At 38.4% G+C, this 13,408-nt stretch overlaps 2 protein-coding genes across 2 annotated transcripts; one reads left to right on the plus strand and one right to left on the minus strand.

Annotated features, from left to right (window-relative positions):
- Positions 1-3,759: 3,759 nt before the first annotated feature.
- Positions 3,760-9,941, plus strand: LOC113760491 (ATPase family AAA domain-containing protein 3-B-like). Its single transcript, XM_027303093.1, has 8 exons — positions 3,760-4,420; positions 4,810-4,905; positions 5,405-5,515; positions 5,598-5,907; positions 6,681-6,771; positions 7,798-8,131; positions 8,523-8,671; positions 9,144-9,941. The coding sequence occupies exons 1-8, from the start codon at positions 4,109-4,111 to the stop codon at positions 9,655-9,657; spliced, it is 1,917 nt and encodes a 638-aa protein (XP_027158894.1). The 5' UTR covers positions 3,760-4,108; the 3' UTR covers positions 9,658-9,941.
- A 120-nt stretch (positions 9,942-10,061) lies between these two features.
- Positions 10,062-12,706, minus strand: LOC113761638 (NADH dehydrogenase [ubiquinone] iron-sulfur protein 6, mitochondrial). The gene is made up of 3 exons (XM_027304710.1): positions 12,355-12,706; positions 10,529-10,613; positions 10,062-10,362 (listed from the first exon to the last, which is right to left on the minus strand). Exons 1-3 carry the CDS (start codon positions 12,538-12,540, stop codon positions 10,244-10,246), a joined length of 390 nt encoding a protein of 129 aa, XP_027160511.1. The 5' UTR covers positions 12,541-12,706; the 3' UTR covers positions 10,062-10,243.
- Between the last annotated feature and the right edge of the window lie 702 nt (positions 12,707-13,408).

The raw sequence follows: 13,408 nt of genomic DNA on the forward strand, positions 1-13,408 counted from the left end.
GTAGCACTGTTATAATGAAAACTGTTGATGGTTTTAGAGACTCAAAAACAGGGAAAGGCAGATTTGAGAGGCTGTACATCTGTTTTGCTGGAGTGAAGCATGGTTTCCTAACTGGATGTAGGCAGTTTATTGGAGTAGATGGTACTTTTTTGAAAGGATCAGTAGGAGGAGTTTTGCTAGCAGCTGTTGGAGTTGATGCCAATAATGGCATTTTTCCAATAGCATATGCTGCAGCAGAGGGTGAAAGTAAGGACTCATGGTGCTGGTTCTTCAAACTATTGAAAGAAGATTTGAAGATTGAAAAGGATTATGAGTGGACAATAATGAGTGACAAACAAAAAGGTCTAATTGAAGCATGTGATATGATTTTCCCAAATGCAGCCCACAGATTTTGTGTGAAACACTTGCACAATAACTTTTCATCTGCTGGGTTCAAAGGAGAAGGTTTGAGGAGAGCATTATGGACTGTTGCCAAAGCAACAACACCAGCCCAATTCATTAGCAGAATGGAAGCAATGGCTGAAATTGATATAGAGGCAGCCAAGTGGTTTGATGACAAACCACCAAGTCAATGGAGCAGAGCTTATTTTAGCACTCATCCTAAATGTGCTATGTTATTGAATAACATCTGTGAGTGCTTCAACAGCAAAATTCTTGATGCTAGGGAGAAGCCAATAATTGAGATGTTTGAAGCAATACGGTTGTACATGATGCAGAGAATGCAAAAAAATAGGGATCTGGCCAAAGAGAAGTGGCAGACTTATCCTTACTGCCCCAGAATTCTTCACATTATGCAGAAAAATATAGATAGAGCACCTGATTGTTTTCCATTCAAGTCAAATGATGATCTTTATGAAGTCAGTTGCCCATATGGTGACCAATATGCAGTGAACATCAAGGAACAAACATGCTCTTGCAGAAAATGGGAACTAACAGGTATTCCCTGTCCCCATGCCATTGCTGCATTGTGGATGGCTAAAAAGGATCCTCTGCTATATGTTTCAAAATGGTATACAGTGGAGACATATATGAAGTGCTATGAAGGATCAGTGTGTCCCATGAATGGAGAAAGTGAATGGGGGCTTACTGATGTTGGTGAAGGTCCTTTGCCACCCTTATATGGGAGAGCACCTGGAAGGCCTAAGAAGCTGAGAAGGAGAAGTGCAGAGGAGGTTCAACAAGCCAAGGAAAAAACTAAGAAGAAGGTGACAAGAGTGGACAGATTAACAAGTGTAGATACTGTCATCAAAGGGGACATAATATGAGATCCTGCAAGCTTCTCAAAGATGCTCAAGATCCTGCAGTTGCAGAAACTGATATTAGTTCAAGCCAAGTTGCTGCTTCTACCAACAATCCAGCTAGCCAAGATGGAAAAAAAGTTGTAAGTTGTTTTGATGACTTGTTACAGCTATCTTTGCTATTTGGTATATAAATGACATGTTTTCCTTTTAAACTGTAGGGAACAAAGAAAACCAAGAAGCCTGCTGCTGCCACTTCAAATAAAAGGGTAGAAAAACCTGCTACATCTTTTGATTTTTTTGTCTTTATGCAATTTGACTTTTGCTACCTCATTGTTTTGTGCAGAAGAGACATAGACGTACAAGAAGAGTTGCAGTTGCAGTTTGTAATGATGATTCAAACACTGAACATCAACAGGATGCTGAGCCACTGGTTGAGATTGAGATAACATCCTCTGCCCCAGATCAAGTAGACCAGGATATGTACGAAGTGTTTGGGCTGTCAAGGTCTCAAGTGAAATATAGCACCAAGGAAGCCAGAACACAAACTAAAGAACAAGTACAGATGCCCTTCAGAATTAGAGATGTTCATATGCATGTTGCTGCTGCTGCCAAGGCAGATTTAAGTGTTCCTAGTTCATCTAGATCGAAGGGAAAGGAGAAACTACTGTGATAGGAGAAACAACATGCTGAATTTTCTTTAAGCCAAGCTGCTTTTGTTCAAGCCAAGTTGCTGCTTTTGTAATTAGTGAATGACTTTTGTTGTTTCAACTTTTGCCTTGCCTAGTAATGATGGAAGTGCAGGCTGTAATGTGATAGCTGACTTTATTTCATTTATGGACCCATGTTCAACAACAGTCATGTAGTTTGCTTTATTTCATTTGGAATGCACTTTAATTGTATTGAAGTTATGATATACATATATGGCAGCTGTTTTCATGTTCATCTGTTTGTATTATTTGCATTTATTTTTCAACTTGGTTTATCAGTACATGTGGGACAATCTTGGTTTATCAGCTTGGTTTATTTGCATTTGTTTTCCAGCGTGGTTTATTTGCATCTGTTTGTATTATCAGTACATGTGGTTTATCAGTTCATGGCCATTTTATATATATGATATGAACAACACTTTGACAAGGACCATTTTCTTACACTCAACGCATAGCTTTACAAACAAAATAAATTGCAGAGTTCATAAATTGCATTGTTGCCAAATACATTTCCCTTCCTAAATCCCACCTTTTACATAAATTGCAGAGTTCATTTGGAGCCTTTGTACAAACAAAATAAGTCCCTTTCTATACCCTGCAATTGGATATTACTTCATAGGGAAAAATGCAACTCTCGTTCCAACAACAAACACAACCAGCTTCAAAATGTTCTTCTGCAATTTTAGCAAAATCACTCCAATGTTAGCAGCAACTTGCCTCCCTTTACTTTTCCCTCGCCTTTACTGCTCCAACTCAGTACTAGCAAAACCACCAAAAGCACAATTATCGTAATAAAAAATTTCTCCCTCTTACGCATTCTTTCAACTTGTTCTTCCATTTTGTTAATCTTTTTCAGCAAACCGGGAATAAGAACTCTCCTTCTTGGACAAATTGGCTCATCAACCCATTCAAAGTACCTGCATCTCTCGGGTCTCTGCTATAACAATAATGACATTTCAAAGAAATTAGTTAGCTAAATTAACACATTGAAGGACCAACATTTTTAGACAAATATTTCTTACCGGCCACAGAGAGCAACCAAGGAATCTTCTTCCCGGATTCTCGCCGCGCCAACAAGTGTTCATTTTTGTTCTTAACCCACAGTTGCAGAATGGAGTCGATGAACCACTGGAGACTTCAGAACTTCTGCTCCTCATTTAGGCAAAAATGAGAGCACAGGGAGCTCCACTGCCAGATGCTCTAAGGATGAAATGTTTAAAGCTGCAAAGATTGGCAAAAAAATTTTGGGGTTCAAAGGCAGAGGGAAAAAGGACAACAATGGAGCTTTTCGTCCGTCCGTTGCATTTGTTCCTTTAAAGTTAGCTCCATTCGGTTTTACCCATTTTTTGTCGGGTAAAACCATTGGTTGTAACGGTCAATTGGATATTTCCCGTCAATTGTCCTTAATTGGTCAAAATTACGGAACTTTGAGGATAAAATGTGTTTGGGGTTAAACTTTGAGGATGAAATTGGTCAACCCCGCAAACTTTGAGGATGAAAAGTGCATTTTTCCCTTATATATTTTAATGGTCAAAGTCAGACTTTTAATAGTTGAGTAACCAAAACTCGGCGATTGCAAAAGTTTAGTGGCCAACCAGATAATTTGTTATATATATATATAGTGTGTGGGTAAATAAAAAATTTACGAACTCGATGGGGAAACTCAATGGGGAAAATTTTTTACTACGATGGGGGAAGGGTATAATCGGATAAACACAAAATCACCCATGGGAAGTGGAAAAGGAGAAGGGCGGCCAGTATCAGTTTGCTGTTGTGCGGAGAAAGAAAAGAAAAATGTGGAAAATCAGAAACCCTACATAAACCCTGAAACTTCTTCCCCAACCTTCCTACTTTACCTGTTTCTCCTCTTTATTATTATTATTATTTTTTTTTTGAAAAGAAGAAGAATAAGAATAAGAAGAAGAAGAAGAAGAAGAGTAGCAAATGGGAAATGCAATTGGAGGGTTGTGGAGAGCGGCGACTGCTGCAGAGGAGGAAACCTGTATTTCTTGTTGATCAAGCCATTTTACCAAAAACCTTTGAAATCTCATTAAATATCTCATCTTGCCCAACACCCGCGCCCCCCTTTCTCAAAGCTGCGATTCTGTAAAAACAACAGAATCAAAGTAGTCATCAAGTATTACTTAACAAGAAAGAGGGATGACAAGAAGCAGTGCTACTGTGTCTGGACTATTATCGGCCATTGCTTCTGCAGCTTTTGGTGTAGACCGCGCCTATTGCGATGGCCCATTCAATTTCTCTCCTTTTTCTACTTCCTCTACTACTTCAACTGCTGTTCCTCCTCCTCAGACTCAATCCCCTGGTGCCAAGACCCCTCAGCCCCCTCCTCCAGAACCGACCAGGGTTCGCAATGATTATCCCAGAACTACTTCCGCTGGCTTCGATCCCGAGGCTTTGGAAAGAGGTGCAAAGGCTTTAAGGGAAATTACTACCTCCTCCCAAGCCAAAAAGGTCGTTACTACTTTCCCACTTTCTACCCTTTCTTTCTTTTGTTGCAATTTCAGTTTTTTCTTTTTTTGTTGGTTTGGGGGGGGGGGGGGGTTGTTGTTGGTAAGGCTGAAAAACCTTGGATATTGAACTAAACCATTTGGCGTGCTTTTGTGCGCCTTGCGGTTGTTGCCAAAGTCAATTTCAGTTTAATTGATGTGTCCTGACTCAATCAGTCATTAATTTCAGTACTTGGTTTTTCGCATTGGGATAGTTTTTCCTTTTCCCTCTGGGTTTGTCCGGGGGAATATAATGGAGTTATTGTTTGCAAAAGACATCCTCTTTAGTAACTGTTGTTGATGTTACTGTGTGGAGCAGCATATTAAATTGATACAGGGTTGCCTTTTATGCAGGTCTTCGAGGTGATAAAGAAGCAAGAAGAGACAAGGCATTCTGAGTTGGCTGCCAAAGCAGCTGAGTTTAAGGCATTACAAGCACAATCTGAAACTGTAAGATCGATTGCCTTTCCCCTTTTGATCTGTTGTATTTTCACCTCTCCACTCAATCTTGACATTTTAATCATTTTTATCCGGGTTGTATCTAATTAACTGCCTTCAGTAGAAGGATACGGGTGTCCAGAAACAGACAATTAACAGAATCAGCCATTTTTTCTTCAGCATTCCCCTTTCCTGGGGCATGAATAGTTTGTACTTGTCCAGGCCCTTTTACGTTTGTTATAAACAATTACAAAGTGGTCATGATTTTGCAGAAGATGGTCATCTTCATCAGAAGGTGATTTAATGACATTGAAGATTGCTCTAATTGTTAGTTGCCCCATTGTCTGTTGTCTATTGATGTTTCTGTGTAGCATTGCATATCATTACCAATTTATTGTTTCTGTGTCTATGGCTGTTCAATCCTGTGATCTCTGTTTCTTTTGGTATATGCCATCTTTATTACGTTGAGAGGAATATAAAGGATATTAAAATTGACCTTCTAGCCTTGCAGGAGAGGCAAAGGGTAGTCTATGATGAACAGAAGAAGTTAGCACAGCAACAAGCACAGATTAAGTCTCAGATGGCCCGTTATGAGGATGAGTTGGCTAGGAAAAGGATGCAGGCATGTGAATCTTCTGACATTTTTTTATCGTCATGTCTTTCTTGTAATCTTGAGATGTATAACATTTCCCAGGTTGTTACAGGCAGAAAATGAACATCAACGGGCCCGAAACCAGGAGTTAGTCAAAATGCAAGAGGAATCATCTATGAGACAAGAAGCAGCCAGACGAGCAACTGAAGAACAAATTCAAGCACAGCGTAGGCAAACAGAGAGGGAGAAGGCTGAGATAGAACGAGAGACTATCAGGGTGAGATCTATGGCAGAAGCAGAGGGAAGAGCCCATGAAGCAAAACTTGCTGAAGATGTCAATAGAAGGATGCTAGTTGAACGTGCTAATGCAGAACGAGAAAAATGGGTTGCTGCCATCAACACAACATTTGATCACATTGGAGGTTCTGTCAGACTGACTTTAACATCACATTGATCTCTAAAATTGGCTACAATGTTTTGGTGTGCCACTGCTTGCTTTAGGTGCTTCCTATACTGTATATCAAGTGTTGGAATTTCTGCTGGTTGAGGTTGACAATATTCCTTTAAACAAATATTTCTTTTTTCTAATATGGGTCTAGTTTTTCAATCGATTGAGGTTTTGGTTGGCTGCAATTAGAGAGCTGGACATAAGAATGAGCAGCACGTGCAGTTTCTGGCTTTTGTTGAGAGCCATGTTTGAGTGATTACAAACTTACAATGTAGTAGACGCAGTTAGAAATGTCAATTTGCAGAGTCTGGATTCATGCGTGATCAGTACAAGTTATGCAGTTTTAATCTCATCCTTACACATGGTCATTTCTTTATGTGCTTGCCAAATGTAGTATATCTAGATTTGCACCTTTTTCTAGGATACTTTCTTGACATCTGCTATATTTTCTAGAATAGTAGAAATATCTTTACTCCCTTTTTGTCTCTTACTTTGATATGCCATTTTTGGGGTGAGAGAATGCAGATTCACTGTTGATGTTTAAGGAACCATTATAGTTTAGAGGAGCAATATTTAGATGATTGTTTATACCATTATGAAGCAATTAATTATTTGCGTGGTGCATAAAGTGTCCTTTTGGGGACTTATTTCTTATCAATTTGTGGGTAATGGTTTTGAGTGAAGGTAGAAATATTAGTTGGGTTTGAGCATTTGTCTTGACTGGTACCAACTGTAAATTTGTTGTAGGTGGCTTGAGGGCAATACTAACAGACCAAAATAAGCTGGTTGTAGTAGTTGGGGGTGTGACGGCCCTTGCAGCTGGGGTCTACACTACAAGGTATTGATCTGTTATTATATGCAAACACAATTCCTCAATTGTTGCACATGTATTTTGCCACCTTTGAAATGTTAAACTTGATATATATTAGTTTGCAAATTTTGTCCTATACAATATTATTGTTTTACATATAGGTGTTGGTGGTGATCTTCTCATCTTCTTCTGAGCGCGTTGCTTTAAATATTGGTTTTTGAATAATTTAGTAGAAATATGAGCTTAGCTTTTGGAATACATTGGTCTTTATTGGGCAAAATTATTTTATGACTAATTTTATCATAAGTACGTCCCTTGACATACATAGGCTGTAAAGGCTTATCCTTAATGAAACTATTACTTGCTTTTGGAGAACTTTTGTGTTAGCTGGGCCTAAGTGGAAGACTAAACAGATTATATTGCAGTAACTTGATTGAGCATATTAACAACTGCATTTGTGCCTGCTGAATCATCCTTCATGCTGGCTGCATACTCATTTTTTTTGGACAAAAAGGCCACTGATGCACAATTCCTTACTTGTATGCCAAAAGCTCTCTATGCAGTTTTAAATGAAACACGAACCAGGTTTGTGAAGGCTGTCTGGTAGGATTTATTATGCAGGAGACTATATGAACAAGCAATCCAGCATTTACACTTGCAACAGAATTGTTGTCTACTTGTGTATCTCTGCATCCTGTTACACCCGTCCCTCATTTCTTTCTTTGTTCCCAATGCTCAAATGGCTGTGGTTAGATAAACTGATATAGTTTAGTGATATTTGTTATACCTGTCTACTCCTCTTTCTTTCTTCCTTTTTTTTGGGCACTGCTTTTGTAAGCTGGAATTATTTAGTGACAGTTATTACATGGATTAGATGTTGGTCGTGCCCAAAAAGAAATTTGTTGATGATATAGTAGCATAACTGGTGATAGTTGATACATTTAAATTCATGCATTTCTTGAACAATTTTTAGACTGCTCTCCCTAGAGAATTCTTAAATTGGCACTAGCCTCCTCTGACATGTCTATTGGACTTTTGTGTTTTCAATTGCAGAGAAGGTGCGAAAGTTATCTGGAGTTATGTTGACAGAATATTAGGACAACCCTCACTGATCAGAGAATCTTCCAGGGGTAAATACCCGTGGTCAGGCTTGTTTTCCCGCTCGATGAGTACTATCTCTCATGGTGCTGGTAAACAATCTACTTCTCAAAGAGGAAATGGGTTTGGTGATGTTGTTTTAAACCCTTCTCTTCGAAAACGAATCCAGCAGTTGGCTAGTGCAACTGCAAACACGAAATCACATCAAGCACCATTCCGAAACATGCTTTTCTATGGCCCTCCAGGAACAGGAAAGACGATGGCTGCAAGAGAGCTTGCTCAGAGATCTGTATGTGAACTTTGGGTTTTATTTCGTAGTTTCTTCTTATGATTAGAAAATCATTTTGACTATAATCTGCTTTCTCAATTTCTTTATCTATTAAGTGTTTTCTCAACTTTGTCTTTGGTGTAAACGCTATGATTTTCATATATCACGTGTACTTTTGATAGTTTATTGATAGTTTACATTGAAAGTTACATTCATGGACCACTGCTTAGAAAATTGTAAACAAGGTTATATTGCTTTATGTGGACATTGGTTTATTTTCTTGGGGATTAAATCAATAAGTTACAATTACTTCTGGTTGCATGCTCCACTTGTTGCAATTAAAATAAGAGACATAGTGAAAAACCTAGAGGCTCAATCTGTGTTTTCTAATAATTGTTTGATATACATTTAGGGTCTTGACTATGCATTGATGACTGGAGGAGATGTTGCGCCACTGGGGTCGCAGGCTGTTACTAAAATACATCAGTTGTTTGATTGGTCGAAAAAGTCGAAGAAGGGTTTATTGCTATTCATTGATGAAGCAGATGCATTTTTGTGCGAGTAAGTACAGTTTGCCTTTTACTTTGGGCTCTCAATGGTGATGATTTTTCTTGTGCACCTAGTGGGGAAATAAACTCTCTAAGCTAATTGGTGGGTTACAGAAGGATACCATCTGGTTTTATATTGAAGTTGATGTTTAACATGGTGGGTGGAAGTTTTTTTACCGATAGCTGGTACATTGATTAGGGTTTGGAGGGATCCTTCTTCATTGTACATAATTTGAAGACAAGCTGGTAATTTGACAAATATTCTCAGAACTCAGATGCTTTAAATTGATATAGGTGCATGTAAAACACTGAAGTTTTGTATTCCATAGAGCAATAATTCATCTTCCTTCTAATATCTTGTTGCTAAATTTGTCTTCTACAATTTAGTCCCTCTTAGCTATGGAGTTTGTCGAATTATGATTTGAACATCTAAACTCCCGTTCAATTGAACCTTGTTCTTTCCCATTTTTGGTCCAAATTTTCAGGCGGAACAAAATATATATGAGTGAAGCTCAAAGGAGTGCTCTCAATGCCCTTCTGTTCCGCACAGGTGACCAGTCCAAAGACATAGTTCTTGCTTTGGCAACTAACCGTCCAGGAGATCTTGACACTGCTGTGGCTGACCGCATTGATGAAGTTCTGGAATTTCCTTTGCCTGGTGAAGATGAACGCTTCAAGATGCTCAAGCTCTACCTTGACAAGTATATAGCTCAGGCTGGAGAAAGAAAATCAGGCTTGTTCTCCAATTTCTTCCGCAAGCAACAGCAAAAGATAGAGATCAAGGGCTTAACAGATGACATTTTGAGGGAAGCTGCTGCAAAGACGGAGGGCTTTTCAGGAAGGGAAATTGCAAAGTTGATGGCAAGTGTTCAAGCTGCAGTCTATGGTAGTGAAAACTGTGTGTTGGATCCAAATTTATTTCGAGAAGTAGTGGATTATAAAGTTGCTGAACATCAACAGAGAAGGAAATTAGCTACTGACGAGGGAGGGAATGCTTGATGGACTGGTAATTTATTTGACGAATTAGGAAATGCTTGATGGACTAGTAATTTATTCGACAGAAAAATTACTTGGTCCCCATTTTTTTTTACTGGGTAATTTGTTCTCATTTGTTTTGTCCTCAGTAGATGAGGCAGTTTTGGAGCAGTGTAACTTCCGGGCCAATTAATACCAATCATGACGTCTCCTGTTTAGGGCTACTGAATAGGTTTACAATATTGTTGCTACCCTTCTCGCCCGTTCATCACTTCCAATATAATTTTATCATTGCCCATTACTGGAAACCTGGAATTTGGATTTTTTTTTTTACCTGTTATTTTGTGTTTACATTTGACATCTGGGTCCCTTTCTTGGTGTTTGCATCTCGAAAGATTATTTATCATGTTGATTCTTGTTTACTTTAATGAAAAAGAAACGGCATTGAATGAAATGAGCATAAAATGACGTCTAGATCAGTTATGTAGCTAGGGTCGGTTTATTTATTACACCAAGAGGGGGATAAAACTGTGAATGAGAAAGGTCACAAGAACATTCAAACAAATCAAATCCCTTTTTTTCTCGAGTGATCGCAAGGATCATTTTGAGACTAGTGATGGTGACTGCCATGATCTTGAACATATCGCAGCCCACAATACTTGCACACGGCTGGCTCCTCCTTGTCAAGACATATAAATTCAATCGGATGTCCAAGCGCAGGGTTGCTGTCTGCATCCAGATAAACGATGAATTAGAATAATCAATAGTTGAAAAGATACCAAAGATCAATAGCTGTTTAACTTTTCCATCCCAACCCAATACTTTGCTGAATGGAAATCAATGCTTTGACGAACAGTCTCAAAAGGAAAGATTTGGATAATAAAAACAGACTGACCTCCTTCACAAGCAACAATCCTGCCTTCAACCTTAATAGGGGGGACTTCATTGATCAACTGCATGGGAGATTTCTGAGTTGTATCCTGGACAAGGACCAGCGAGAAAAGTAAGCATATGCACCAGTAATTCGAAAGTACAAATACCAGTTAAGTAACAATACCCTACATGAGCATATGCCAATTGCCATCACAAGAGCCACTTACGAGCTAAGAATGTTTAGTAACAAAAAGGGCCAAAAAAATACGCCCTCAAATACAGCCCATATAGAAAGGAAGCTTGAAAAATAAATATTCTGGCCTTATCGTGAATTGTCATAACCAGAAAAATATCAGAAACTCCAAGTAAATGTCCAGTGTAATATTTGCAGGTTTGCAGTCCAATAAGAGGCATGCATTCACGCAAATAGTAACGATAACAAGAAGTAGCATGATCATTTCTTCCTATCCTTCCCATGATCCGAGATTACAAGAGGACTCTACATATATCACTATATTGCAATCCAGGTTAAAAAATACAATGGCTACGTTTTCTTGAAACAACTTGGCATTTTCCATCTTAGGAGAACTTTGCAATTTCCATTTCCACCACCCTGCTAAAATACTTCTTTTACAACCCCATTTGACAATATTATAATGTTTTGATGTCATGTCTAGAATCCACGTTGACTACCATAAGTTCCACAAAGTATCAAAACTACACCCGAAATTGCCAGAGTATTATAGATTGCCTTGTCATTAGTGTTGTAACAGATCCAGGAAAAAAAGGTTTGAAAAAGAAAAGAACAGGGTAAAGGATTATTCATATGCCCCAATAACTGAACTAAATTGGAATGCACAGACGGAGACATTATTTGGTTCAGCTTCTCTGAGGAAAGCTTTGTCAAAGAGCTAGGATTGAGGACTTTTTCAGCCTGAAAAGAAGCACAAAAGGTTGATAAGTTAACCTTTCTCAGAAAGATGGAGAAGTCCCTATTGAGGCATGGGTTGGCAGTGAGGCTTATTCCCATGGATACAAAGGCTCAATTTTTTCTGCAGCTTGTAAACAAGTGTTTTGACCTCATAACACATGCCGAATGAAAAGATTGTTTACCAAGACTAGTAAATGCAGATGACTATAAGCCCCAAGGGAAGAAAACAAATACAAGACTTGAATGAAACAACCTCTTGCAAATTAAGTCCTGAGAAGAGTTGTATTATCGGTAGGACAGCATTACAGAAATTCAAGTTATCTGATCCAACAAGCAACTGGAAGTTAGAAGACGGTCAAGAAAGCAAACAACTTGTTTGTAGCCTTGTCTTTCAATAATGAAATGCTCAGAAGATACATAAGCTTGCTAGTTCCTGTGTTAAGCATCATGTGCAATGAAGGAGAAAGGAAAGTTTTTGGACAACATAGCTTTGAACTGGAGAAGAATGTAAGAAAACGGAAACGAATATAGTTTCTGTTATTCTTCTGCCCGACCTTAGTTCATGAAACTCGTAGTGGTGATGTTTACCATCCAATTTCATTCCTTTCACACCCATAATAGATGAGACAATTTTTAATACCACCGTCACATCGATTTTGGACCATTTGAGCAACTAATCCCTCCATAAAATTACGGGCAAAAAAAATAAAAAGGAACAATTAGACATTGGGCCTTCGCTTCTGAATTAACATACTGCTAGTATGTCATGGAGAGGGAAAAAAAAATTGCAATTCATACCAAGCAGTAGCAGGAGATAGGAAGGAAGGATTGAATTAGGGATCTTTAAAACGTATATATGCTATTTCAAGTACATAAATAAGTACGAATAGAATTCGAATTAAAAGCGGAGTCGTCACCTGCATCCATTTCTGAGTGTGGGTGGTGATGATCTCGCTGGTCACTGCGCCGCCCGCGGTCAGACTTCTCCGGCCAGAACCCACCAAATTGGAAGAGGACGAGGACGGTCGAGTTAGGACGCTTCTCACGAGATTGGAAGCCATGGCTGCTAATCCCTGCTTTCTTCCGAGAATCGCTGCTGCCATTTGTCTTCTGGAACTATTATTATTATTATTATTCAATTTTGCCCTAAGTACATCCGCATTCGAAGCACTCCTCCCGGAAAGTATTACCACAGCGGAGGAGACGCACAAAGCTCCAACCCCCGAGTCCTTTTCGCCGTAGACTAACCAACAAATTATTCAGATACTCCAATGGATTTTAGCTCGAACTTTGGTTCGTTAATTAATCAAATCAAATTTAAACACCATTTTGCATTTAATAATTTTTTAAACTCGGTTCAAGGTTAGCTTGATTGGTATAAATTAAAATACTCAAGCTACTCAAATTTGACTTTAATTCGACTGAATAAAAAAATTCAGCTCTATAAAAGTTTATTTGAGTTTAGCTCGATTAAACCAAAGTTGCACACAGTTTCAATCTTCATAAAATAATCAAAGAATTTTGAGCACTAGAATATTCAGTTTGAGTATGGTGTTCGACTTGAGTTAACTCGTCTACACCCTAAGAGTAATATATGCATTAATCATAAATACTAGAAATGAAATAATAATAAATTAGTTTGGATACCAAAATTATTTCAAATAATATTTCGCTTGCATCACAAACACATTTCCCAACCTACCTTTTTATATTCCCAATCACCTTTTTATCTCACATACATCATATCACAAAAATGTTACAGTAATTATTCCAAATAATATTTCAAATAATACACTATCCAAACAAACCCAATGTCTACATCCGGAATTAACTATTGAAGACGTAGTAACATATTTGTATGGTCTAGAGGCCCACCTCCAACTTTCCATACAATCCTAATTTCGGGGAAAAAAAATGAGTTACGTATCGAAATGACATGTTTGGCTTGATACCTACCTAGTAGTACTAGTT

This window comes from Coffea eugenioides, chromosome 2, assembly GCF_003713205.1.
Source record: "Coffea eugenioides isolate CCC68of chromosome 2, Ceug_1.0, whole genome shotgun sequence".
In the NCBI taxonomy this organism is placed as follows: Eukaryota; Viridiplantae; Streptophyta; class Magnoliopsida; order Gentianales; family Rubiaceae; genus Coffea; species Coffea eugenioides.

Coding starts and splice junctions, on each gene's coding strand:
- LOC113760491 (XM_027303093.1), top strand. CDS start 4,109: ATGACAAGAAGCAGTGCTACTGTGTCTGGACTATTATCGGCCATTGCT. Junction 5,516..5,597: donor TGGCTAGGAAAAGGATGCAG/GCATGTGAATCT, acceptor AGGTTGTTACAG/GCAGAAAATGAACATCAACG. Junction 8,132..8,522: donor GAGAGCTTGCTCAGAGATCT/GTATGTGAACTT, acceptor ATATACATTTAG/GGTCTTGACTATGCATTGAT.
- LOC113761638 (XM_027304710.1), bottom strand. CDS start 12,540: ATGGCAGCAGCGATTCTCGGAAGAAAGCAGGGATTAGCAGCCATGGCT. Junction 10,614..12,354: donor ACACTCAGAAATGGATGCAG/GTGACGACTCCG, acceptor GTCCTTGTCCAG/GATACAACTCAGAAATCTCC. Junction 10,363..10,528: donor GATTGTTGCTTGTGAAGGAG/GTCAGTCTGTTT, acceptor ATCTGGATGCAG/ACAGCAACCCTGCGCTTGGA.